This window comes from Castor canadensis, chromosome 2, assembly GCF_047511655.1.
Source record: "Castor canadensis chromosome 2, mCasCan1.hap1v2, whole genome shotgun sequence".
NCBI lineage: Eukaryota > Metazoa > Chordata > Mammalia > Rodentia > Castoridae > Castor > Castor canadensis.
Window position 1 is genome coordinate 193,256,461 of NC_133387.1, and position 26,969 is coordinate 193,283,429.

The 26,969-nt window shown below is 34.3% G+C and overlaps 1 protein-coding gene across 1 annotated transcript in view; it reads left to right on the forward strand.

Annotated features, from left to right (window-relative positions):
* Gucy1a2 (guanylate cyclase 1 soluble subunit alpha 2) overlaps positions 1-26,969 on the forward strand; it is a 278,955-nt gene that overhangs the window by 56,742 nt on the left and 195,244 nt on the right. Inside the window, exon 4 of the mRNA XM_074066806.1 lies at positions 10,895-11,613. Within this exon, the coding sequence (XP_073922907.1) occupies positions 10,895-11,613 (719 nt within the window). The remainder of the gene's footprint in view (positions 1-10,894; positions 11,614-26,969) is intronic.

Sequence of the window (26,969 nt, forward strand, 5' to 3'; positions counted from 1 at the left end):
CTTTTTCCTGTCAACTGTTGGATTCAGTTGACCTTTTGAATAATGTGTTTTCATTTGCTTTCCAATCTTAAGAAAGATCTCTCATATAAGCTTTGTTTTCTTTAGGAGTTAAAGTGTTATGGATGATGATAAAAGTTTATGGGAATAAGAAAAGCTCCAAATTCAGGCATTTTTGTTTTACATTTCTTTCAGGTCAGGTAGGCATAAGCCTATCTAGAATAAACTAAGCCTTGGTGTTGTTTCTTTCCACCTTCTGTTTTCATCATTCCCTATGTCCTATGTGTCAATTTTTACCCCTGATTCCCTTTCCTGAGAAATGGATTAGTCTCCTCTTTCTCTTATGACTCGTTTTTGAGCAGTCCTGGGGAGGGAATATGTGCAGCGGGTTGTATACACAAGCCATTGAAGAGAGTAGTTTGATTTGAGAAATGATTCTTGTGGAGTACAATGAAAAATGAAAACAGAATGATTTTTATGTGGTGTTGGTAGGGTATACAGTGCATCTCATTAGAGCTACCGTGTTTAACTTAGTGTGCTCCTTCCTTCCTCAGCTGCCACCAAATTTAAGGGTTTGGATTTTCACTAATGTCTTCTACTCTCTGGCACTTCTTTCCATGAATTTATCTTTGGTGAGATATTTACAAACTTAGCCTATTGTTTTCTAGTTCAGTCCAAATGCTTTTATTGGTTTGACTTTAAACTCTTTCTTTTAGTCCCTTCTGGGCTAAGGTTTGCCTGAAAAAAGACCTAGCATACACCCTTATGTGCTATTATTATCACCACCACCATTTTTTACTTTGGCAGGGGTATATTTAAGAACTTAAAGCCAAAGGTCTATCAGTATACAGTCCACATTTTTTGCATTTGCTACATTTCTGAGTTAATGAGCAGCCTTGAATTTAAGTTAAAATCTAAAGAAAGTTGAATATTATTGAACATGCACTTACTGTGTTCTGGGTGATGGTATTGTGTAGGTACTGGTTGACTTAGCCAAATATAGCAGAATGCTGCTTAACTCCATGCCACTCTGTGCTCTTAAAACATCCTATTCTGACAATTGGATCAAAGACACAATTATACAGAAAATAATCTGTCCTAACTCTTTAGTTCCTGGATGTATATCTTACTATTGGACTTATGTTTATGATACTATAATCTATAGAGTCTTAATGACAATAGACTGAAAATATTTATACCTTTGTCTTAAAAATGGCCTATACTTGAGATTCTTTTAAAGAAATAATACAAAACATGAAGATGAAATGTCAGATTTGATGTTGTTTGTATTGGAAAGAGCAAGCAGTCAGTTAAAATATGCCAACTCTGCTTTGGAGAATGTTAACAGCTCTTTAAATGAGAACTCTGTGCAAAGATTATGATACAGCCTGGGAAAACGCTTATGATGTTGTTACAGCTCTGATTCCTCAGGAAACAGACTCTTAAGATTTACAAGATGACTATTGGACAGTGTCCTCAGGATCAGTTATCCAACCAGGCAATGCTAACTAGTTTTCAAGGCCTGATAGTGATCCTGCGTGGTTCTCAGCTCTGTTGTCTGAGTCATCTTTCTTGTTTCATGAAATGTAGCACGTTTGTACCTGAATGGTGTCATCAGTCTATTTCCCTATGAGGGTCTGAAAACAGTTGATGGGGTAGGAGGAGAAGTTCCATTGCTGTGCTAATGTCATCAAGGCAGAAGTCCCAGCTGATTGCTTCAGACTTGCTCCTGATTGAGGCAAGGAAGTGAATCCCTTGTACCACAAATCTTTACCTCCCAAACAAGCTGTCTTTGTATAAAGGCTGCCCTGGAGAGAGGCAGTTTTGGACCAGATAGTCCTTTTCAGCTGAAGACAATTCCAGAACAAGACTCAGTGGAGGTCCAACAGCTATAAACACTCCCAGAATCTATTAAAGATAACATATTTCACAAAAGAAAAAAAACTAAACACGAATTGTATATATTATGATCACTATCCATCCCACTATATAAAATGGTGTGGTTTTGTACAAACACAGGAAGAGGCCAGAGAGAAAATGAACAAAGCTGTGTTACAAAACTGGAAGAGTTCACATGAACATGATCTTTTCACCATATAAAATGAAACTAAACAGGTAATAGTTTCCTTTACCTTGGTGGAAGAATTCAGGTACATATTGTCTCCTCTCTCAATTTTAAAAGAAGACTTTTTTGTTAATTTTTGCATGCTTTCTCATGTGTTTTACTTATAATATTGTTTAGGTGTGGTAGTGAAAAACTCAGCTCAGTTTTCTGTCACTCCTACTTTGAGATCACAACATGTATGAATAGTTGCTTTGCTTGGGGTACTAAGTTCAACCATTCCTAGGGTGGCTTTACCAGGATACTAAAGAGGCAGCAGTTATGAGTTTTACTCCTACAGGTGTCATAATGCTCATTTCCATAGCCCTAATTTGATTCTTTACCCAGTCCAGTATCTTTTATATGTATGACTGAAAGGGAGTTAAAGATGAAAAATGTAGATGGCGCAAGGCAAAGAAATCAAATAGGATCTGAAGTATACACTCTAATGAGGAGGAATAAATTCAGACATCTATTTTCCCAAGTAAAAGCACACATACACAGATCAGTATAACTGTGACATAACTTCTTATGATAGCTCTCCTTATCTGAAATAGACTTTCTATAGTTCTACTACTTTCTTGTTTCCTTCCAAAGCATAGCTTGTAATGTCCTTCCAAATCACACTTACTGTGTGTATTTATTCTAATGTTCTCATGCTGTAGCTATTTTAAACAGTTCTTTAGTGTTGCCTGTAATGCATTCTGAACTAGCTCTTTGAAAATATAAAGTCAGAAGGCAAAGGAGAGCATGAGAGCTACTTTAGAGGACTTCTATGTGGAGAGAAAGTAGATTTGTTCAAATTGCCACAGAAGGATATAGCTGAAATAGACTAACATTGTAGGGCTCAATTTTGCCTAAAATGAGAGATGGAAAGAACTTTGTGATTTCCAGAAATACTCAGGATTGGAGAGACAGGATTCATAAGCTGTTTATCATTGGTGACATTTAAGTAGAGGAAGGATGACTATGTAGGAAGACCCCTGTGTTTTAAGGGAGGTTGGATTTGGGTATTTGTAAAGTTTCAGTGAAGTTGATGACTTTATGCATTGGTGTGGTGCAAAATAGTGTATCTCCAAATTATCTTTCAAGCAAATATATGCATAACGACATGCCATCATCCTCCAAAAGTATAAAAGTACTAGAATTGCTTGTTAGTGAATGCTGTAAAAATGCTGTCATATGATATTGTAACACCTCCATCATGGACTCATGATAATGTACTCATTTCTGTCATATTTCAATGCTGATGCCACTTGGCTAGTAAAACACATTTTAGTTCTTTGGTTAATATTCATTGCCTTATTCAATAGGGAAGTTAAAAATATTCAGATTCTCATCAGTTTTATTTCTTCACTGCAACACAACTTTATTCTAAAAGTTAATCCTCCCTGTACAAGCTGGACAGTGGCATAGCTCCTAAGAGTTGGTAGGAGCCCTTGAGGAGGGTGAGTCACAATTTAGCAATTTTGAAAAGCATAACAATCAAAGAGGCATTAGTAGTGATTAACAGCTACGAGTAAGCCCTTTGAGGCTCCATCCATGTGGAAATTATGCTCTCTTGCTGCCTCTGTTGTGGCTTCCAGTTTGAACAGGGCCAGTGAGCAGTAGCAGAAGCCAGAATCCATGTATTTGCATAGTAATCACTTCCCTCACCTTCTCAACCAGCAGGTAAAAGACTGATAAAAATTTTGGTGTGGGGAACTATGAGAATGCTTATCTGTAGGGAGATTCCAAAGCCTGTGAGACACTGCCGTATTTTTATAATGTAGCAGATTGTGGTTCAGAAACAGGGGCCAAGTGTGGCCACAGAGCTGAGGCAGGTGACCCTGCAGGACATCTTTGTAGGTGGCTTATGACTGAGAGTTCTTTGACTGCACTGTACCACTGCTGAGCTCCTGGCGTGGTGTCTTACACAGCAACATGCCAGTATGCTGGGAAAGGAAAGCTGGCGAGTGTGATTAGCCCTTTGCCACCTAACAGGTGGCCAGCATAGCACAGGGCCCTGATTTTACATTTGCTACTCTGAGGCTGTCTACTTCTTAGTACTCAACACCTGCATTTGTTGGCAAAGGAAAAAGAATTTGTCAAATAATAAGCATTCATACTTACTAAATCAGCCATTTGGCATAACTTGGTCAACCTTGGGTAAAAGAGGATTGCCAGAAAACACTGAAGGATATGACAAGCATCAATGGAAAAGTAACACATATGAACACCTATATAAGAGCATATATACTCTACATATTATATAATGTATGATATACATGGACATGTAGCCATCCCCACACAGATGTATTTATTTGTCCGTTTATTACTTGGCTTATTCTTTAAATTGTCTATTCAACAGATTTTCTGCAGACAAAGCATTGTGCTGTGGTTTAGGATTATAATTGTGGTTTTCATTTAGTTTCTCAAAGCTCCCTGTTGTTTTCTCTTCCAGGATCTTTGTATATATGTTACTTTGGTCTGGAGTGGCTTATTTCCTTCCCTGTCTGTTCCTTCTTAGTAGCCTGCTTAACTGTTACTTATCCTTTAGGTGTGTCATTTATTAAAGGAAGGTTTCTTTGACCCAGTAGATCACATTATTCCTCTGTCATATTCTCATGTCATTCTGCCCTTATCATCATAACCCTTATTGTCATGTGTATTTGTTTGTAAAGTTGTTGGGTTACATGTGTAATTACTGGATTATCTCATCTGTCACAGCTCAGTAAGGGTAAGGTGCATTTCTATTCTGATCAGCCTTGTGTGCAGCACTGAGAATGATGTAGCGAGGTGTTTTTGTTGTTTAAACGATGGAATAAATAAATGGTGAACAGGACATAACCCTTATCTTCAAAGAGGGACAAATCAGCAGTTATTGTGTATTAAATATGAGAATGTGTGTAGTCATAAGGTAGTTTGGAAGCCTAAAAAGTATAGACATCTATCTCAGTCTTAGAGTGTCTGGAGGAGTTTAGGTCCAAAAACATGCATGACAAGAGTAAGCAAGATAACTAAGTGGGGTATGTAGGAGATAGAATTCTAGTTAAGTGAAAAAAAAAACCCAGAAAAGCAGCATGTACAGAAGCCTGTAAGTGAAAGAGACAAAGAGAGATTGTTAAGCAGGTTCAAGAAACTCCAAGTGGTTCCTGATGGCTGGTGTGAAGATGTGAAGTTGAGGAAGTAAAGTAAATGATATAGCAAGCCCTGCTGAGTTTAGACTTTATTTTGAAGGCAGTGGATTCCAAGTCACTGGAAGGCTTTAAGCAGAGAAATGATATCAGATTTATGATTTTTAAAGGGTGTATGGAGAACAAATTGGAGAGGGATTGAGAGAAAGCAAAAAAGCACATAGGAGGCTGATGAAAAGATTTTATACTGTTGATCATCTTGGCCTAAAGCAAAGTAGTAATGCTTAGACTAGAGAGGCTGCCCAAATGTCAAGGGAGGTATGTTATGCACACATGAAAAACACACATTTTTATTAAAATCAAATCATGTTTTGTCCTTACTCTGGCAGTTTTATATTATAGAAAATCAAATATCTTTTTATTTCTTTTTGGTATGTTTGGCTGTGTTGGTTAAGGAATACATAGTCTTTAAAGATTTTCTTCTAAAATATTTATTCATTTGTCCTATTTGATCTGGAATTTGATTTTGTTTGAGGTGTAAGGTGGGATTTAGTATTATTATTTTCCAGATGGCTAGTGCCATTTATTAAATAAACCATTCTTTCTCTATTAAATTGAAATACTATTTCGTGATATATTGAAACTTCACACGTAGATTTATTTCAACACAACAGTGATATTATTTTATTCTTCTTTCCAGTGTATATACTAGTTACTTTTTTTTCATATCTAACAGCACTTGATAGAATCTCCAAGATAATTTCAAATAGCAATTGTGATATCAAGCATATTTGTTTAATTTCTAATTTTAGTTGAAATGTTTTTAATCTTTCACCATTTAGAATAAGCTTTGCTTCTGGTTTTTGGAAAATAGTTTTTATTATATTTGAGCAGTTTCTTTATATCCCTACTTTACATACAGGTTTTATTAAAATTGTTGAATCTTAGAACTTTTCAGAATCTACTGATATAATCCTTTATTTTCTTTTTTAATTTTATGAATGTAATAATTCATGTTGATAGGTTTTATACTGTTGAACTACCTTTTCATTTCTGATATAAACACTACTGGATCATGATGTATTACTCTTTTATAAATTGCTAGATTCTATCTGCTTCTACTTTAGAAAATATTCAGAAGAGAAAATGGTCTCAGTATATCATACTTTACAGTTTTATGTGGGCTTAATAAAAAATGGATTGAGTAGTTTAATTTTTTTCTGTTTCATGAAAATATTCAAATAACTGGACTTATTTATTTATTTCTTAAAAGCTAGCTAGATTTTTCATTTCTTCTTAGGTCAGTTTTGGCCATTTTTATTCTTCTAGCTATTCATTTACCTATTAATTTGCAGAAAGTTGCATGATTCTTTCCTGTGTTAATAACCATGGTTTCAGAGGATTCAGTCATGGTCACTTGGGCCCATTGCTGTGGGCTTGTGTTGAGGAAGAACATGCTGGCTGAGGGTGTGTGGTAGAGCAAAGCTGCTCACCTCATGGTGGCTGGAAAGAAGAGAATGAGACAGGAAGAAGGGGCTGGGGACATGAACACCTTTCCAGGGCACACCCACATTGACTTACTTCTTCCAACCAGGCCCTACCTCCTTCTTTGCAATAGTTTAGTAGTTTTTCTCTATTTCAGCATTTTTTGTTTAAAAACACCAGACAATATATCATCCATAATGTATGTATATGCATGATGTATAGACAGATCTATGTTACAAATGTACATATATCACACATATGTATATGATGTGTGTATATGCATACATCTGAGAGTATGTATGTTTATGTGTGTGTTGCAAGGTTCATTTGTCATCAGTGTTTCTACTTTCCTTATCTTCTCTTACCTGGGTTCCTCTGTTCCTCTGTTCTGATTCAATTGTTGTTTGGTTATAGTGTTTTCTATTATTTTTCTCAGGAGCTCACTGAGAAGTACAGTCAGTCTCTGAGTTTTTGCCAAATATTTTAACTGGGTAATGAACTCTTAGACTTTAGTTCTAGCTGTTGTTTGCCATCACCAGCTATCATAGGGTGTTTTTATCTCTGCTTTTGTAGACTTGAACCACTTATTTCTGTGGGTGGATGTGTGCATGTGCTTATTGTCAACCTTGGTTGATAATAAAATTGATGATAATAAAATGCCTTTTCCATTTGTAGATTCAGTATTTTCTAAGTTAGGGTAAATTCTCTCTATAATTCATTTAGTTATAGAAGTTTGTCCATTGGTTTCTTTCCAACATTCTACATGATGCTGTTTTTAGATCCACTCTTCATGAGTCATTCTTTATAATTTGTTCATAGCCAATAGAAGGACAACAGACAAATATTTATATAGGAATGTCTGTTAATTTATAAGAAAAGCACAGAGGTGCTTTATGATACTGTGTGCCAATGTGACATCCTGATCACAAGGTAATGTCATGGTCTGTAGGGGCTCATGAGAGAAAACAGTGTGTCTTTTTATCTTTGCATCCTTAGATGTGGCACAGTTGTAACTTGATAATATTTATCAAAGAAATACTTAGATGAATGCTAGCTTATTTGCAAGAATGACATTCTCCATGTAAAGACATTGTGCTAGCGATAGGCATGCAGATGTAAACAGGACAGGGTCCCTGTTCCCAAGCAATGCACACTCTGAGGTGGGATGGAGTATCAGATGAGAAACATGCCCCTGTCACGAAGGAATGGATTCCATTTCATTTAGAGTTAAAGGACACCAGCAGTTAGGCTCTTTACCTTTGCAAAGAGGTGAATTAACAGTGATTTAAAATTCTGCCTTTCAGCTTACTCATTAAGGAGAGCAGTTTTATTATAAATTCTGCTTCTTGAGGAAATGTATTCTTATAGACCCAAATGACAAGCTGTCATAGCATCTTGTGATATGAGGAGATAAGCATTGTCTATATGCTTCAAGTGATTTGCTGCAAGGCAGGGGGTTTATGTCAATCGTAGGCAGAAACTTGGGAGTCAGAAGAGCAGCCATTGTCTGAACTGAACTACTTTCTCTGTGATTTCTGATTTTTGAGAAAAGGTTTAAGATGGAAGCCTTGGCTATTGATTCATACTATGTTTGCAGAAGTTTCAATTTTTTAAAATCTTAAAACTTATTTTCTTCTTTCCTGATGGTCAGTTTAGCAATTGTAGGAATTAGAAACTTTGTTAAATCAGTATTGGGGGTTATATAGAATTTTGTGTATGGTGTTCGAGTATAATATTCAAAAGAATTTAGTTTTTCTTTGGTGATACAGGGACTCATTTTAGCATCTTGGTGTGCCTTAGTGACAAGCATTTGAAAATTAACAGTATTGTACCTTAAAGTACAGAAGTGCTTTTTAAAGCAGCAAGGAGTTTTAGCAGATAGACTACTGTACAAAGAGTAGTTTTTATTTTGTTGCCTCTTGTGAATATACTTACTGGTTATTTTTTGATGATTATTTGAAATTCTGCCATTGGTAGTAGGACATGAGCTTACTGGATTGTCTTATGTCTGTGTTCTTCACTAAATAACCGTAAGGCCATTTTCAGTGTTAGGAGAAATGTCAGTTAGAAGCAACTCTGTTTCTATCGTGTGCTTTTGGACCCTAAGTCCTCGGAAGATATGACTCTTGAAAGTTTAGAAGCAATCCATGGAAATATTTCCAGCGGTACATGGAATGTTGTGGTGCAACAGTTATCCAGGTCATGGAAATGTTTATTCTGAATTTAGTTTTAGATAAGAGTTTCATAATTATAACATTTCATAGTAACAAAGAATGCCATCATCAAATGTGGGCATAACTTTAATTTGTGTTAGAATTTTTTAGTTGCACCATAATGATGGCATAAAAAGACATGTTAGTGATGTATTTATTAATAAAGGCACTCTTTCTTACTTAGGTTTTCTACTTATTTTCTATTCACATTGATTTTAAGACATTCTTTGTCAAAAATGACCTCTTAACTTGGCTAACACAATGTTTGGACAGTATAGCAAGCTCTCCAACATATTTGAAGTGTTTTGGCTCTATTTTTAAAAATAATGTTTTTGACTATTCTGTTTCCTCACTCCTGAAAGGAAGGAACACTCCGGGAATGATGAAGGTAGGAACAGCAAGCCAAGATATAGACGGCCTGGATTGTCTGTGCTCTGATAAGACCCTAGTGAGGTGTCTTTCTCATTGGTTCTTTTTTCCCCCCAATTCTGCCTGAATTTCAGAGCTTCTTTATAGGAGAGAATAGACTGGACAGGAACATGTTAATATATGAAGTCAATGTACTAATTTTAACCAAAATCAAAGGAGAGGCATAGAGTGTGTAGAAGATGTCTTCAGCATGCAGACTCAACACTTCTATGTGTTTTACCCTTCTTTGGCCATAAATTCTCTTTATTTTTTTCCTCAGATTATCCAATGTTGAATCTTACTAGATTATATGTGATCCTGGTTCTGACTGCTCTATAATGAATTCGTTATTTTTCATAGCAGTTGCAGTAGTATAATGTAGGATCCTTTTGCTGAGGCATCTGGGAGTATGAGGAAGCAAGGCCTTGATTCTATCTGGTCAAATTCCTACTCTTCTCTTGGCTGCTCTTACTTTTGTGGCTGAAAAGATTCAGATCATTCCAAGTTCTGCCATTTTATATTTCTTATTTTGTTTCTCTGTCCTGGAGGTCTAGCTGACTTTTTGACTTCCTCTGAGATTGCTGATGTAAGCCTTGCGTTTCCATTTGATAACTTGCTGCCTGTTTCCACATGTTCAATGGATTGCTTCTTTGATATTTGCCACTTAAGGGATGCTTTGTGTGTGTGTGTGTGTGTGTGTGTGTGTGTGTCTTGCTGAGGATCAAACCCCAGCAACTTGAACTCACATGCTAAGCAAGTACATTACTTACTACTAGGATACATCTTCAACCTAATGAATGCATTTTGATGAGAAGTAAGATAGAAATAAGGATGGTATATTGCTATAAAAGACAATACTTGGGTATTCTGTAAACATTGGGGAAATGATTAAAGCAAAGAAAAAGTTATTTGTGATTTTTATAGCAAGTAGAGTAGAGACTACAAAGAAAAGTTAATAGCTATAATAGCAACATTTGAAAACCTCGTAGTCTGAGAGGTAAGGAAAAGAAACTGATAAATAGGAGGTGTATAGTGAATTTTGGGGGGGCAATGAAGTTACTCTGTGTGGTATTATAATGGTGGATACATTTAGCAAAGCCCATAGAATATATAGCATCAAGAGTGAACCCTAATGTGAGCCATGAAGAGTTCTTTGTAATAACAAGGGGTCAGTGTACATTATGGATCAGCGGCACATTGTAAAAAATATACCATTCCGGTTAGAGATGTTGATATTGGGGAAAGCTATGTATCTGTGGAGGCAGAGGATATGTTGGGAAATATCTGTAGCTTTCACTTAATTTTGCCATGAACCTAAAACTGGTCTAAAATAGTCTAAAAGCAAATGAACAAATATGTTTATTCTCACTAATATCTTTGGAGCATTCAAAAGATGAACTAAAATTTACTTTCTCTAATACAAAATGAGTTAGCTTATCTGGAAAATTTGTAGGCACAGCGCACATATCACTCTTGCTTCACTCACTGGTTACCTCTTTTGATAGCATTTTAAAAGCTAGAAATCTAATTTTTCATATCCTGTTTTACTGACATTTGCTTTCATTTATCTTTAGGTTTGAAGTTTGAGGAAATTCAAGAAAGATTTGGTGAGGAGTTCTTTAAGATATGCTTTGATGAGAATGAGAGAGTGCTTCGAGCTGTAGGTGGCACCTTGCAGGACTTTTTTAATGGATTTGATGCTTTGTTGGAACACATTAGAACTTCTTTTGGAAAACAGGCCACTCTGGAGTCGCCATCTTTCCTATGCAAAGAGCTCCCAGAAGGAACTCTCATGCTCCACTATTTCCATCCTCACCATATTGTGGGGTTTGCAATGCTGGGGATGATTAAGGCTGCAGGAAAGAAGATCTATCGCCTGGACGTGGAAGTGGAACAGGTTGCAACTGAGAAGCTGTGCTCTGAGGGTTCAAACCCAGGCAATTGTAGCTGTCTTACTTTCCTTATCAAGGAATGTGAAAATACTAACATCACGAAGAACCTTCCCCAGGGAACTTCTCAAGTTCCAGCAGACCTCAGAATTAGCATCAACACCTTCTGCAGAGCTTTCCCTTTCCACCTGATGTTTGATCCCAACATGTTGGTCCTCCAGCTGGGGGAAGGCCTAAGAAAGCAGCTCCGATGTGACACTCACAAATTGCTCAAGTTCGAGGAGTGCTTTGAGATTGTTTCTCCAAAGGTCAATACCACCTTCGAGAAGGTCTTGCTGCGACTGTCCACCCCATTTGTGATTAGAACCAAACCTGAGGCTTCCAGCACTGAAAATAAAGACAAGGTGAGTAGCCATGGCCTTGAGATGTGTGATGGGAACTAGGATAATGAACAATGATTTCAATAAATTACATGCTGGCTGTACTTGTAATTATTTAGGCAAGAGAGCACTAAGTACCATTTAGAAGATTACTGGTCCCAGGATGTATGTAAGAAGATTTGGCCCTATTCCCAGTCATTTGCATAGTGTCTGCCTCTTCATTAATTTATTTCAGCACATAAAAGAAGACATTTATTGATATTAGCCAAGCAATTACAAAAATGATAGGACTCACTAAAGAGCTAATATTATAAACCCAGGAATATTTCCACTGACTGAAGTCAAACCATGAGAGAAATGGTAAGACTGATTTCAACACTGTGGGTCCTGACTGCCTTATCTTTAAATAAATATAGGCAAAAAGCCACTATAGTATGAATATATTGTTTTTAAAATTTCATATTCTAGGAGCATCCAGTTTATATCCTACATTTGTGTTAATATACAGGATAATATACTCTCCCAAAGTTAGAAACTGACTATATCAAGGTTTCCCTTGAAATCAAATTTTAGGGTTGACATAGAGTTCCATTCCATTAAAACATGTTCACTCCTTGAGAGAATACAGTGTACACTAAGTATTTTCATTGTGGATTTCTTCAAGTTCCTTCTGGAATATCTGCAATAAATTATGAATAATTTATGAAAAGACACAAGAAGTCAATCTTAAAATAGCTGAGTTTAAGCAAATATTCTGTCCCTAATATAAATATTTAAAAAATTTAATATGAACATAAGTAATGATATGTAGGGAAAATCAACTATGACAACTTTTACTTTTGGTAAAGAGATGAAAAGGAAAATAATGTTAATTGTCAGGGCAGATACTTGAATATACAGTCATTCATTTGCCAATAAAGTGGTTTTTCTACATTTTCTGTCAGGTATTTTAGGGTACTCATCTTGTTTTCCAAGCATTTTGGGGGGAGGTATTGGCTGTTAGAAATGAGCAGGTTGCTAGGACTAAAGGAAGAAAGGTAGAATTCTTTCTATGATGATTAGTTCGGTGAATGAATAATCTACACATGTTCTGAAGTGTCTGCAATAATAAATGAAAGAACAGACTCCTGGAAGAAGAGGCATGATTTTCTGAAAACTTCATGTAATATTAGTTTCATAATTGTTAACTTTTATAACTTTGAAGTTCAATGAAAATGTTTTAAACAAAGTATTTGAGAAAGATGGATGCACATTTATTCCATACGGCCAAATAAAGTGATTTAGGAAAATCATTCAGTAATATTTTTATCGTAGGTGTAGTGGTTTGAATTACCTGAAGGATAGACTGGGATTCCAATTTGGCACATTTAGATATCTTAGTCTGGATGCCTTATTGTTATTGTTCCTATTTAATCTCACAAAGGTATTTTAATAATATTTTTATAATGTATAAATTTTATATATGTTCAGTAAATGATAGGTCATTTTGAAGCCTTTTGGGATGAAAACTTGTTAAATGTATATTTTTGTCCAAATTTGTGTTTGCTTTAAAATTGGAATCACTATGCCTTTTTAATTTAGACAATATTAAAGCTATCAGTTCTATTTTACTGAACTTCAGTATTTGAACAGGAGGATCTGAAGCAGTTTTGGCCCTTAGAATTGAAGTTTGCATTTTTGAAAATGTGTCTGCCAGGATATATTATTACCAATGTTAATTGCTTTACTTATTTTATAGATTTGAGAAAAATCAATTCCATTTTAAGTTACTAGTTCAGATTTCTTTCCTCTGTAGTTCATTCGGCTTGTATTTCTATTTAATTTGTATAACAGGGTAAGAAAATAGACATAATGAAATGATGACTCAAATGTCAAGGCCCCCTGCCAGTTCCAATAATAAGGAACTGTGCTCATTGAGAAGATGCAATTATCATTTAAACATGTTTGAGGCAGTTTAAAAATAGGCCATAGGCAGGATTTTCAGTTAAAAAAAGATAGTAATCTGCTCATCCTTGTATTTACACTTCTGCTTACTCAACCTGGATTTACCAGAATGAGATATTAGGGAAGGGACAGTTACCCCAAACTGAAACTGTGGTCAGAACCAGATGAATGACATTTTTATCTTAGTATGTCTCCATTCTTAAACATGGAAAAAAGGGAAGGAAAATGAGGCTTAAAATTATGTTCTTGCCCATAAAATTGACCTGGTGTGCATTATTTCCTCATAATAGCTTTTCCTATTAATAGATAATCCCATATTGCTTAAAGTTTCCAATTCTTCAGTTGGTTTCGATAAGAATGTGCAATTTAAAACTAATTTAATATATTTGTTCCTAGGCCTACTGGTAAAGGTTTTCACTCACTGTTTTGTCTATGCACTTAATAGCAATGAACTGCCACCCCTGCCATTAAAAAGTCAAGAGTTAACTGTCACCCATATGATGGTAAAAGGTTTGCAGATTGAAGGGAAAATGCTTTTGATAGAACATGGTCTTTGTCACTTTGTGTTGTCATCATAGGTTAAATGTATGATATGTTCATGAGCAAGTTTGTGAGATATTAATGAAGCAGAAAGCCATCTCCCTACATAAGAATCATATTTCAATTCTTCTGTCATGGGATATAAAAAAAAAAGGGATGGCCACCACAAGTAGCTCGGATGTTACTCAGAAGCATCTGATATTGTCACACAGAGCAGTCTTCAGTTCAATAGTGTTGAGGTCAGAAGAGGCTCCTCCAGTCGGCTTGACCAGGATTTGAACCTTTCACTTGGCTTCCTTTACCTGGATGGAGTGTTCATCCATGCCTCCTGTTTTCTTCTCTCCTTAAACTCGACTTTCTTTTCAACAACTTCTTTACTTATCAGATATCAATCATTAAATATGGATGAATTAGTTAATTAAAGGAAACCAGATGCGTCAGCAATAAAGACTTGATTAGATCTCCAAATTGTGCTGTAATCTCTGTCATCATCCAGATCTAAAATTGCACTGATAATTTGGAAGCTTCATAAATAGGTACTTTGAGTTCTAATGTATTGTGGTGAATTTGACAAAAAATCTGTTGTAGTCCAGTGAACAGATTGGAGGGTTAATGGTTAGCCATGTAAACCTAACCCACTGAAATAGACTCCAAGGTTTCTTTCCATATGTGGCCCATGTTTGTAGAGAGAATTGTTAAAATTCAGGGCAGTGGACATAGTTTTCTTTCCTGCCTTATAATGTCCATGATGTATGGAAAAAAGTGTAAGTAGACTGGTGAAGAGCTGTCTCTGACAACCCTGATTTTAGTAAGCCCCTTTTATCTCTAAGTATCAGATCTATCACATAGAATTAAGAGACCTAGAGTAATAATATTCTCCTCCCTTTACAAGTCATACTTAACACAAGCTCATTTATATGAGGTCAGTTGATCATACAGCTTTCTCTTATCCCCATGATTCATTCCATTCAGACTCTGCTTATCTCCTTACTACAGATTAGAAGACTGCTTGTTACAAATTTTTTGAAGCTCTGTTTGGATCTGCCTTTTGTTCATATACTATCCTGGTTTTAAAATATGTTGTCTCCTTTTCAGATTCATAACAAGGTTGGAATCAAGTTTTTCTTGCCTGTGTCTGCTAATATCTTTTATGTTCACTTGTCAGAACATTTTGCAGAATAAAACAAACAGGTTAACTTGGGCACGAACTGAAACAACAAAGGATTTTCAAAAACAATAAATAACATGAGTTCTTTTGACATTTTTTTGTTGTTTAGTAGCAATGCTTCAAAGAACTTTAATAACACCCTGGAAGGAGCCCAGCATTTGAAATACATCACCTACAGCTAGGGCTAAAACAGAATAAAAGCATTATTATTCATCTTCATTTTTCTTCTCAGGATGGGCATTGAGCAAAAGCATAACAGAATCAGATTTTTTCAATTTTTAGAAATATCCTGACATTTGTCTTATTAATTAGAAGCTGCCAATATATACAAGGAAATAACTTTCTACAAATAAAGTAGGAAGTAACCTCTGTTTTTCCATGATCAAATCTGTTTCCAAAATGTTCCTTTATCTTTTTTTAGACAGGTGTCCATCTTTTTATGATGTGATGTTTTAAAAGTTTCAATATATTTATTAATCTGACTGTATCATAATGAAACTGCTACATGGCATGCTTCATTTGGCTGTCAAGAGACATTTTTGATTCAAACTTTAATTTAATTTGGGAAAATGTGAATGTTTCTTCTTCTGTTCAGATCATAATATTCTATTAGAGAATGTCAAATATTGATCTGTGGTTTTAGTGATGGATAAATTGATATAAGGCTTTGTTTGTACATTAGCAGAATATCAGACCAACTTCATTCAAACTTACCTGGAGTTTTCTTTGCTCTTGGAAGTACAAATCGTACCTCTAATTTTAAATTTTGTGCTCAGATTTCTCTAGAACTGCTCTAAGACCATTGATTGCCTTCTAAAGAAGATGGGAGAAACTGATTTTCATGCAGATATCTGGAATTCTCATCCTGGCCTTTTTTATCCCTACAATGTTAAAATTAATGTATAGCGCCATTAATGTGTAGTTACTATATTTTGTTTAGAATACAGAGTATATGATTACATAATGAATTGTATACTTCTAACAGCTTCATCATGTTTGAAATGTATGTTTTGCTGTGTTTTAATTTTTATCAGCAAGAAAGAAGGTATCTCCTATCAGAAATCAGATTATTATTTAGGTCTACTAGGTTAGGTAATGAGGGGAAAAAATTAGTCCTTTTAATTAAAAAAAATGAAGAATCTTCATTTAATTGCTCCCTTGTTTTTAAGTGAGAATAATTTGGCTTCAGTGAGTAGCATTAGGTCTCAGTGGATTAAAAGCTGAAGTGCTGTTTTGAATGCACTGTCTACCTCTTCAAGTTTTAAAGGTACTCTTTCTTCACATGAGTATTTTTGTAAATATATAGTGAAGTGATTTTTAGTACATGTCTATAATTATGAAACTACCCCAGCAATGTAATTGTAGGAAACCTTACAGCTCCAAAAAGTTTCCTGTGCACATCTGGGGTCATCAGTTCACTAGCCTCCTTTCCACTTTGTAGATCTGCCTTTTGTAGACACTTCTTGTAAATGTAAGCACACAACTTGCCATCTTTTGTCATTGTTACTTCATTTTGGCATGATGTTTTTGAGGTTCATGCATGTTAATTTGCTGAACAGTATTCCACTGCATAGATAAACTTCAATTCTACTCACCAGTCGATGGGCATTAATTGTTTCCAGATTTTGGTTATGATGAGTAATCTTGCAGTGAATATTCACACACAGGAGTTTGCATGGATATTTTTCCATTTGCCTTGAACACATTTACGGGAGAAGAATTTCTGTGTCATATGGGAAGTAGATGTTTAGGTTTTCAAGAAATTGCCAGTGGTTTTCCAAGGAGGCTATGCCATTTCCTATTGACCAGCAAGATATGTTTCCACTTTCTTCACATCTTCATCAATACTTGTATAGTCATTCTTTTCAATCATGGGCATCCTAAGTAGTGCAAAGTGGTATCTTGAGTTTTAATTCACGCTTTCCTGATGGCTAATGACATCAAACATCTTTTGTTGTGCTTATTGCAATTACTATAATTTCTTTGGTTCAATATTTAGTCAAATGTTTTGCTCATACTAAAGTATGCTGTTTGCCTTCCTATTAGTGAATTATTTCTTAAAAAATATACATTTGTGCCAGGCATAGTGGTACAAATTTACAAGCCTGGAACTTGGGAGACTGAGGCAGAAGAATTGTGAGTTTTAGGCCAGCTTAGGCTACATAATGAGACCCTGTCTCAGAAAACAAACAAACAGAAATATATTCTGGATATTACATTGTCTCAAAAGGTAGAGTCTTTTGAAGAACAACAATTTTAATTTTGAACACATCAATACTTTTTAATGAATCATATGTTGGATATGATTTATAAGTAATCTTTTTATAATTCAAAACAGATTATCTGCTTTGTTTTCTTCTGGAAGTTCACATAATCTTAGCACTTACATTCAGGTTTGTGATGCACTTTGGAGTTATTTTTGTGCCACAAATACGCCGGTTTTTAATTTTTCTTTTATTTGTTTTTTTCACTATTGACATCCACTTGGCAATACCATTTGTTGAGAAGATGAATTGCTCTTCTAACTTTGTCAGAAAATGTATTACCATATATTTGGCCTTTGTGCTCTATTTTTAATTGACATATAACACTTTTCATATTAATGTTTGAAATACATACGTGTGTATATACACACATAGTGTCATGTTCTGCTTTTTTTTCCATTTTTTTATACCTAACTTTATGCTGATAACACATCTTGGTTGTTGTAACTTTATCATGGTAAGTTTGGGGTAATGAAAGTACTCTAGCTTTGTTCTTTAAAAAATTGTTTTGACAATTCTAGGTCCTTTGCATTTCTATGTAAATTTGATTGGGATTACTAAGAATCTATAGGTTACTCCAAGAAAATGATACATCTCTCAATTATTTGGGATTTTTAAGTTTTTTCAAGGAATGTTTTACATTTTCTGATTGATAAGTGTTCCACTTTCTGTTAAAATACATTGCCATGTATTTCATTCTTTCTTCATGTTATTGTGAACATAATTACTTTTGTTCACTTTCACTTTTGTTAATACATGAGAATAAAAATTGGTTTTGAACATTGATATTGAGTTCCTACTAAACTCAGATTAGAATAGTTTAATATTCTAGCATAGAAGAAATGCTAGTCTGGGAGGCAGATTTTTTTTTCTGGGTTTGTATGGCTCAAGTCAGGTCAGCCATTGCTGCTGATAGAGTTTCTTTTTATTCTTACTCTTATTCATTATTGTTGTACCGAGAGTACATTGTGACATTTGCAATGCCTCTTACCATGTATCATAGTTGGATTCACCCCCTCCATCAGTCTCCTTTATCTTCCCTCCCCCAACTCCTGGGATACTTTCAACAGGTCTCATTTTTCCACTTACATGCGTGTATAGGTAGCAAATTCTTAAGGAAGTTTTGTATACAGTGTCATATAGTTCAGGAGTTGCAACAATTTTCTGTCATCCCTTCCATTTTCTGTATCTCTTTCACTCTCTTTCTTTCTTCATTGCAGTAGCTAGAACCTTGTGTACAATACTGAATAGAAGTGATGAAAATGGATATCCTTGCTTTGTTTGAATTTAGAAGAAAGAGATTTGGTCTTTTACGATAAGTGTGGTATTAGCAACTGTTTGTAGACGTTGTTAGTGGGATTGAGAAAGTTCTCTTCTTTTCCTTGTATGTCAAGGTTTTTCTTTTTCATCATGAGTAGGTGTTGGATTTTATAAAGACTATTTTCTGTATCTATTATGACTATTATGTAGTTTGTCTTTTATTCTGTTAATGTGACATACTACATTAACTGATTTTCACATGTTGAAATCTGCTTAGAATTTTGGCAATAGTAATGACATTTAAACCTTTTTATATTGCTAGATTTATTTTGCTAATATTTTGTTAAGGAGTTTTACATCTATATTTAAGAGATATTTTTCTATAGGATTTATAAAAATATTTTTCTTGTGATGCCTTTGGTCTCAAACAATGACTTGTGAAGTCTTTATTCTTTTTTTTTTCCTGAAAGAATTTATATAGGGTTGGTACAAGTTCTTTTAATATTTGAGAAAAATCATCAGTGAAACATCTGGGCCTATCTCTTTATGAACTGATATTTAAATGACTAAATCTATTATTTTAGGTCTATTCCAGTTTTCTGTTTCTTCCTGAGGTACTTTTGTTGCATCTTTCTACAACTTTGTCCACTTCATTTAAGTCATCTAATTTCTTGACATAATGTTGTTTATAGTGTTTCTGAATAATTCTTTCATTTCTCTAGTGTGCTTGGTGACGTCTCATTTTTCATTTCTGATTTTAAGAATTCACTTTTCTTCCTTCTTATTTCTCCCTGGAATATATGATTATATTTGACAAAAGTCAATCAATTTTGCCAATCTGCTCAAAGAAACAGAATATTTTCTGTCCTATGTCATGATTTCAACCCATACATCTCTTATGGTTTTTTTTTGTTTGCATTATGCTAAATTTAAATTTTTTCCAGTTTTTTTTCAGGTGGGAACTTAAATTATTTAATGGAGATCCTTCTTACTTTTTAAGATAGTCCCTTAAATTGTAAATTTTCCTTTAAGCACTTCTCTAGCTATAGCCCATAAATTTTAAGCTGTAGTACTTTGTTTTTACTTAGGTTAAATTCTTTTCTGATTTTTATTGTGTTTTGACCAGTGGATTATCCAGAGTTGTGCTATTTAATTTGCAAATATTCAGGTTTTTCCAAATTTCATTCTGGTATTAGTCTCTACATTACTTCTTTTATTGTCAGAGAACATACGTGGAGTTATTTTGATCCTTTTAAACTTGTCAAGACTTCTTTCATCAACCAGCATGCTCCATATGTGTTTGCAATGTATATATATTCTGCTGTTTTGGGATTGAGTGTTCTACAAATGAAGGATTAAATTGATTGATGAGTTTATTAAAATGTTCTAATCCTAACATTTTTGTTTAGCTGTTCTTTCAGTTATTTGAGCATGGACTATTGAAATCACCAATCATATTCATTGCATTGAAAATTTCTTTCAGTTCTGTCATTGTTTCCATGTGCGCTGGGACTCTGTTTTCATGTATGTATACATTTATAACTGCTGTCTGTGTCTTGCTAATGGTTGGCACTTGTATTATTATGGAATATCACTCTTTGTAATAATATTTCTGGTCAACATTGTATTTTGTCTGATATCAAGTCTCTAGCTTTTTAATAATTACTGTTTGCATGATATATCCTTCCCATTCTTTTTACTTTCAATCTGTTTTTTCCTTTGACTCTAAAGTGCGCCTCTCAGAGACATCTGTATTTAACTCTTATTTTAAAATGTGTGTGGTCTGGTAATCTTTGCTTTTTGGTTGCATTGTAGCATATTCACATTTAGTGTAATGTAATTATTGATTTGGTTGGACTTACATATGCCATACTGTTCCTCGTTTTGTGTATCTCTGATGCCTTTTTGTCCCTATTACTCCTTTAATATTTCTGTTGTTTTAAAAAACATCTTCTGAATGCCATTTTTATTCTCTTTTGATCTTGTAAATGTATTTTCAGGTCATTTTATTAGTGGTTACACTAAAGCTTATAATATATACATCACTTTATCACAACGTCCTTCAAATTAATACTGACCTGACTATAAAATTTTTTCTGTAGAGCTCCACTTCTTCCCCACCCTTTCTGTGGTATTATTTTGTATGTTCTAAACTCAATTATATGTAAGAATTACTGCCATTATTATATGCAATGTTAATTGAATGTTTATGCTATACTATTGTATATAATATGTGTTTTCAAATAAGAATTAGGAAAACAAAGGAAAAACATATACAAATGTATTCATATTTGGCTATATAGCTCTTCATTTCTTCCCATGCATTCTGTATTTTCTTTCAGCCTGAAGGAGTTCCTTTAGTGTGTTTTGTAGAGTAGGTCTGTTAGCCACTAGCTCTAGTATTCTTTATTCATCTAAGAATAGCTTTATTTTAACTTTTTGAAGTTTGCATCCTAATATTTTCTTTTCTCCTCTTTTTATTTTATGTAGTTACTCTTCAAGGATTCTAATATTCTTTATAATTGGTTTCCAGAATTCAGATCACAACTTAATTTTTTTTTTGAGGGTTTGCATTCAGGGCCTCACACTTGCTAGACAGACACTTTACCACTTGAGCCACTCTACCAGTCCAAATTCTTAATTGTTATAGCAACTTTTAAAGCATGACTTAAGCTGTATTATCTTTCTTATTGCAAGTGGATTTTATGATAATGTGTAATTATTATAAGTATCAGTGAAACAGTCAGCTTTACATGTGCCTTGGTTGGGCACCATCTTTGAACAAAAACAGAAGTGGTGCTAAGAGAAAATATTTGTTTTAGCTAAGATTACCATCTCTGAAGAAGGACTTCCCAAGTTTAGAACCTGTCTGTCATTTACTAGCTGGGAGACTTTGAGCTTACTTTTTAAAACTTTTTTTTTTGAAAGCTTCATAATTAGTGGACTTTTCTCATTCTCTCCTGTTTTCTCATAGAAATAACTACTATTTTTTTCTGTCTTCCAGACACTTACATAATACTTGCTTGGATGTTTTTCTCATTTTTAATCTCTTTAGTTTTTTTTTTTTTTTTTAGCAGTTGGGAAATTGAACCCAGGATTTTGTGCATGCTAAGTGATTGCTCCACACTACCTGCATCTCCAGCCTTAATCCTTAGTTTTGTTAAAGTTGAACAATTTTGTTAAATTTAAAAGCCATTCATTTTTAGAGGAATATGTTTAAATTTGACCTAATATTTATATTATCGATAAATATATATACATATATGTTATATATCTCTTACATGAAAAAATATATACAAAAGAAGTGGAAAATAGAAACTGCCTTCAAATATTTGGGCAGGTACCATAAGCAAAGGAATACTATTTATTCTGTTTTGTTTCAGGAAAAACCAGAATCAAGAAGGAGATGTTATTAATGAGAACATTTGGTTAAAGGTTGAGAGAAACTTCCCAATAATTACAGATACTATAAATCAAAGAGTTGCTTTGTGAGACTGTGAGCTAGACAATACTTCGGGGTCCAAAAAAGAAATTGAATGACAACTACTTGGGTATTTTACTGAAGTGCCATGCAGGGAATCCCAAACTTCTTCATAGGTAAACAGTAAGATTTTTTAAATGGTAGTTTTGGGAAATTCAATTCAATAAAGTACCTTTGGAATGCTACCTATATTTGAGTTCCAAGTTTAGTAGCTAATTTTCACTTCTCAAATTACAATGAAAACTTGATTTGCAGGTCTACCATGAGTAGTTAATCATGGTAAAAGCTGTCTTTAATACATTTTCAACTTCCATGGGTGCTTTATAATAAGAAAGCCTTTTGTTATTTTTTTCTGCATCCATGAAATTGGACATTTAGGAAAAGCTGAAATAGTAAACAAGTCATTAAGAAATGTACTTTAACAAGTCTCCTTCAGGCTTATTTAGTTGTTAGAAAAATAGATCCATTTTCACATTTCTATTACACTGGTGGTTAATGACTCTGATCTCTTATTAGATAGATCTGTTTCTATTGTGCTTAAAAACATGATTTAGAGCCCTTGATTCTCTTTAATGGCATTTCCTTATTCTAGGACATAATGAATATAGTTTGGCACATTTTGATTTCCTGAGAAGAATGAAAGTATTTGTGTTTGAACCACATGACAACCTTGGTTTCTTTTCCCTTAACCGAAGACAGTGTGTGTTTATCATGCATGGAAGTTTAGGGGAATAAAAACTCTGACCTTATGAGGGGAGACAAGCAAAGGAAGAAAGTTGGTCCAAATACTTTTGCTTTTTGAAGGAGAAGTCAAGACTCTGTTTCTTGTCAGGACAAACTCATCTATGATGTTATTGATGGTTGATATTAAGAATGCTTGTGATAACATGTGCAGCTCCTTCAGAAGGTTGAGATTTCAGGTTTCTATGTCTCAAAAATATGCATGAATAGACTATTGGCCAGTCCACATTAACTTCAGAAATTCTTCCATTCTAAGAAACGTGTGGAAAAATTGCTCTATTTCCCTATGCATATGGAGAACTCACCTTATCTCTTATAGCACTTTGAATATCCATATTTTTCAAATTTAGATATTATTAATACAATAAGTATAGAGCTAATCCTGAATACTCATAAACAAGAGTTAGAAAGAAGTTCTTATAAACATAAGAACTTATAAGTTCTTATAAACATAGCCCACAGATTCTGGGCTACTCTGATGTATTTTCAAGGTAGGTTATTAGTTATGCTTATCTTATTATCTGTATTAGAATAATTATGGAAGCTACTTTTTCATTTGTTGACTATTCTACCCTCTTCTGTGTTTTCAGAGAATTTTTCATTGATAAGTTCTATTTTCTGTTTCTTTGTAATTCTTTTGGTTTTATGGGCGTATGTGTTTAGTAGATTTACCATTTCAATCTATCAGCTTCTCCACTCCTTACTAGCTAAGACTTTCTAAAAAGGATTTTTAAAAAGACTTTTTAAAATCCACAATTTGAAGTTATGGAAGGGGATGAATAATTTTGTCACTATATGAGAAAAAAATCCACTCTAAACTTACTATTCCTGACAAGCATCTCTGTCCATTATAAGAACACGTTTCATTTTCTTAAAAGAAAATTATCTTGTAAACTTTATATGTGATTAACTCTTTACTTTTCCTCAAATATTTCTCTCAAGTGAGTCACTGTTCTACAACATGACCTTCTGGGTGACCTCCTGCCAATGTTCAATTTAGGACTGTTTCTCAACACTATCATATAACTATTTAAAGTAAGTTAATTTAAAAATGTGTTGAGAGCCTTCCTAACATATAAATAGAGAGTATACATGTATCTGCCATGTTTCTCTCAACCACTAATTTGATAATTCCAAGGGTTGGAAGAGTTAAGTGAGTCTGGTGTGAACTGTTTGCTACAATCTGAGTAAGGCTTAGATCTCATGTTCCCTGAAGGAAATATATTCTCATCAGCTTCTGAAGGCATTTGTGAGCATGTGTGTAAAAGCTGACCTGAGTATTTTATTATTTTTCCTGTCTTTCCCTTTAATAATTATTGACTCGAACTGTAAGTAAATTTTATTTACTTTTAGTTTTCATGTTATGATAGGTAAAAAAGATTCTTGGGTTAACTTTTGTATCACTGTCGCTTTCTACCCCAGTAGGGATTGCTCTCATCAAAAAGCATGACTTATCTTGAAATTGTAGATTTATTTTATTTGAGATATTCCGTTCCTTAATTTTATGTCTCTTTTATTCTTATTGGCATTTAACATTTGGTTTGAATTTCTGGGTTTGGTATAGCTGAATTGACTAAGATACTTTTCAATGTACAGAAACTATCAGTGTATTTTTCAAAAGCACACTTTATGCCTGAGGAGAAGTTTTGGAATTAATAGCATAGATCATTAAGGTAGGTCTCAAGATCAAGCATAAATTTATTTATAAATTATTATGTATTTATTATAGTATAGAAAATATGTTTATTTTTGGTATGATGTCAAAAATTACTTTATTCACCTTATCAAAATTAGAGTAGAAAATGAGCATTTATTTTGTTCGTTTTCCCTCTAAAATTAATCAAAGCATGAGCAAATCTGTTTCTATTTAACTTAACTTGGAAGTTTGGGATTCCTGACATGTTTTACCCGATCAGAACTGAGGCTAGATTAAAGCAGGCTTTAAACCTCTTGATATAGAATTGATTGGCAGGAAGGAGAGAAGATAGTGTGCTCTAAAATTCTATTTGTCATAGTGCAGACATTAGGTGTTCTGTTATGGCAATTCTTGTAAAGGGTTGATACGGTTGATTGAACTTTTTTATTTTTAATTATTAAATTTCCTTTATTCATATGTGCATACAATGATTGGGTCATCACTCCTCCCTTCCCCCTGCCCCCTCCCTTTCCCCTCACCCCCACCTTCTCGCCCCCACCCCCTCGCAGTTGATTGACCTTTAAAATTAAAATAATTTTTCTCTTCATCAAATGGTGCTGGGAAAACTGTATATCCACCTTAGAAGATGGAAACTAGATCCCAGTCTCTCACCTTGTACTAGTATCAATTGAAGTGGATCAAAGACCTTAATGTGAGATCTGAAATTGTGAAATACTTCAAGAAAGAATAGGGAAAACCATAGAACATACAGGCATAGGCAATAATTTTCTGAATAGAACTCCAGTAGCTCAGTAATTAAGAGAAAGGATTGACAAATGGGAATGCACATAACTAAAAATCCTTCTGCACAACCAAGGAAATAATCACTAGGCTGAAGAGACAGCGGACACAATAGGAGAAAATTTTTGTAATAATCAGAATATACAGGGGGCTCAAAAAACTAAACTCCCAAGGAATCAGCAACACAGTTAGTATATGGGAAAATGAACTGAACAGACAATACTCAAATTAAGAAGTATAAATGGTTAATAAATATCCTTGGCCATAAAGGAAATGCAAATCAAAATGACATTGAGATTTCAGTTCACACTTGTCAGAAGAGCTATCATTAATAACACAAGCAATAATAAATGCTGGCATAGATGTGAGGAAAAAGTAATTTCTTACCTGCTGTTGGTAGGAATGCAAATTAGTACAACCACTATGGAAAGCCGTATGGAGGTTTCTTAAAAAACTAAAAATAGACTTATTATACAATCTAGCAATAGCACTCTTGAGCATATACCTGAAGAAATGTAAGCTAGGATACAATACAGCCACTTACATACCCATGTTTACTGCAGCACTTTCCCAATAGCCAAACTTTGGAAACAGCCCAGGTGCCCTACGGCTGATGAATGGATTAAGAAAATGTGGTTCATATACACAATGCAGTATTATTCATCCATAAAGAATAATTCCATTATGCTGTTTGCAGGTAACTGGATGGAACTAGAAATTATCATGTTAAATGACGTAAGCCAGGCTCAATAGGGCCAGGCTCAGTAGAACAGAGGTCACATGTTTTCCCTTATACTTAGAGGGTAGACCTAAAAGATAAATGTATACATAAATGCATACATGGTCTTATATACATATGTACTTACATATACATACATACAGAGAGAGAGAGAGAGAGAGAGAGAGAGAGAGAGAGAGAACATGATTGTAATAATGGGTCTGTCTGATGGGACTCCAGGGAGTCAAGAGACAAAAAGAGAATAATAGAGAGTGAATAATGCATTGCATTTGTTTGTGAAAAAGTACTGAAAGCTGTTGAATAATAGTGGCGCAGGATGATAGAGAAAGAGTAAGCAATAGAGGGGGTTAATCTAATTAAAGTATAATATATACCTGTGTGAAATACCATGGCAACCCCCCCTTGAATGACAATATACACTTCAAACAATGAAGGACAGGAAGGTAAAACAAGTCCTTTGGGGGGATGAGTACTGGTGGGAGTGGGGAGGGCAAATGGAGAGGGTGAAGGAGGGCAAAAATGGTCCATATACTTTGTATATATGTATGAAAACAGAGCAGTGAAATTGTTGAAATTGTTCTAAGAAGACGGAGGGGGTGAATTTAAGATAAATTGTAAGCACATATGTAAATGTCACAATGAAACCACCTTGTATACTAGTTGTATTAGCAACTAGTATATGCTAATACAATGTAAAATTTTTTTTCTTTAAAATTAGTGACAATTTCTGTTTGAAATCTATATCTATTTTTAAAAGATGAGTTTGGTGTCTAGGCATTTTAAACATTTTCTCAGGATTTTAATGG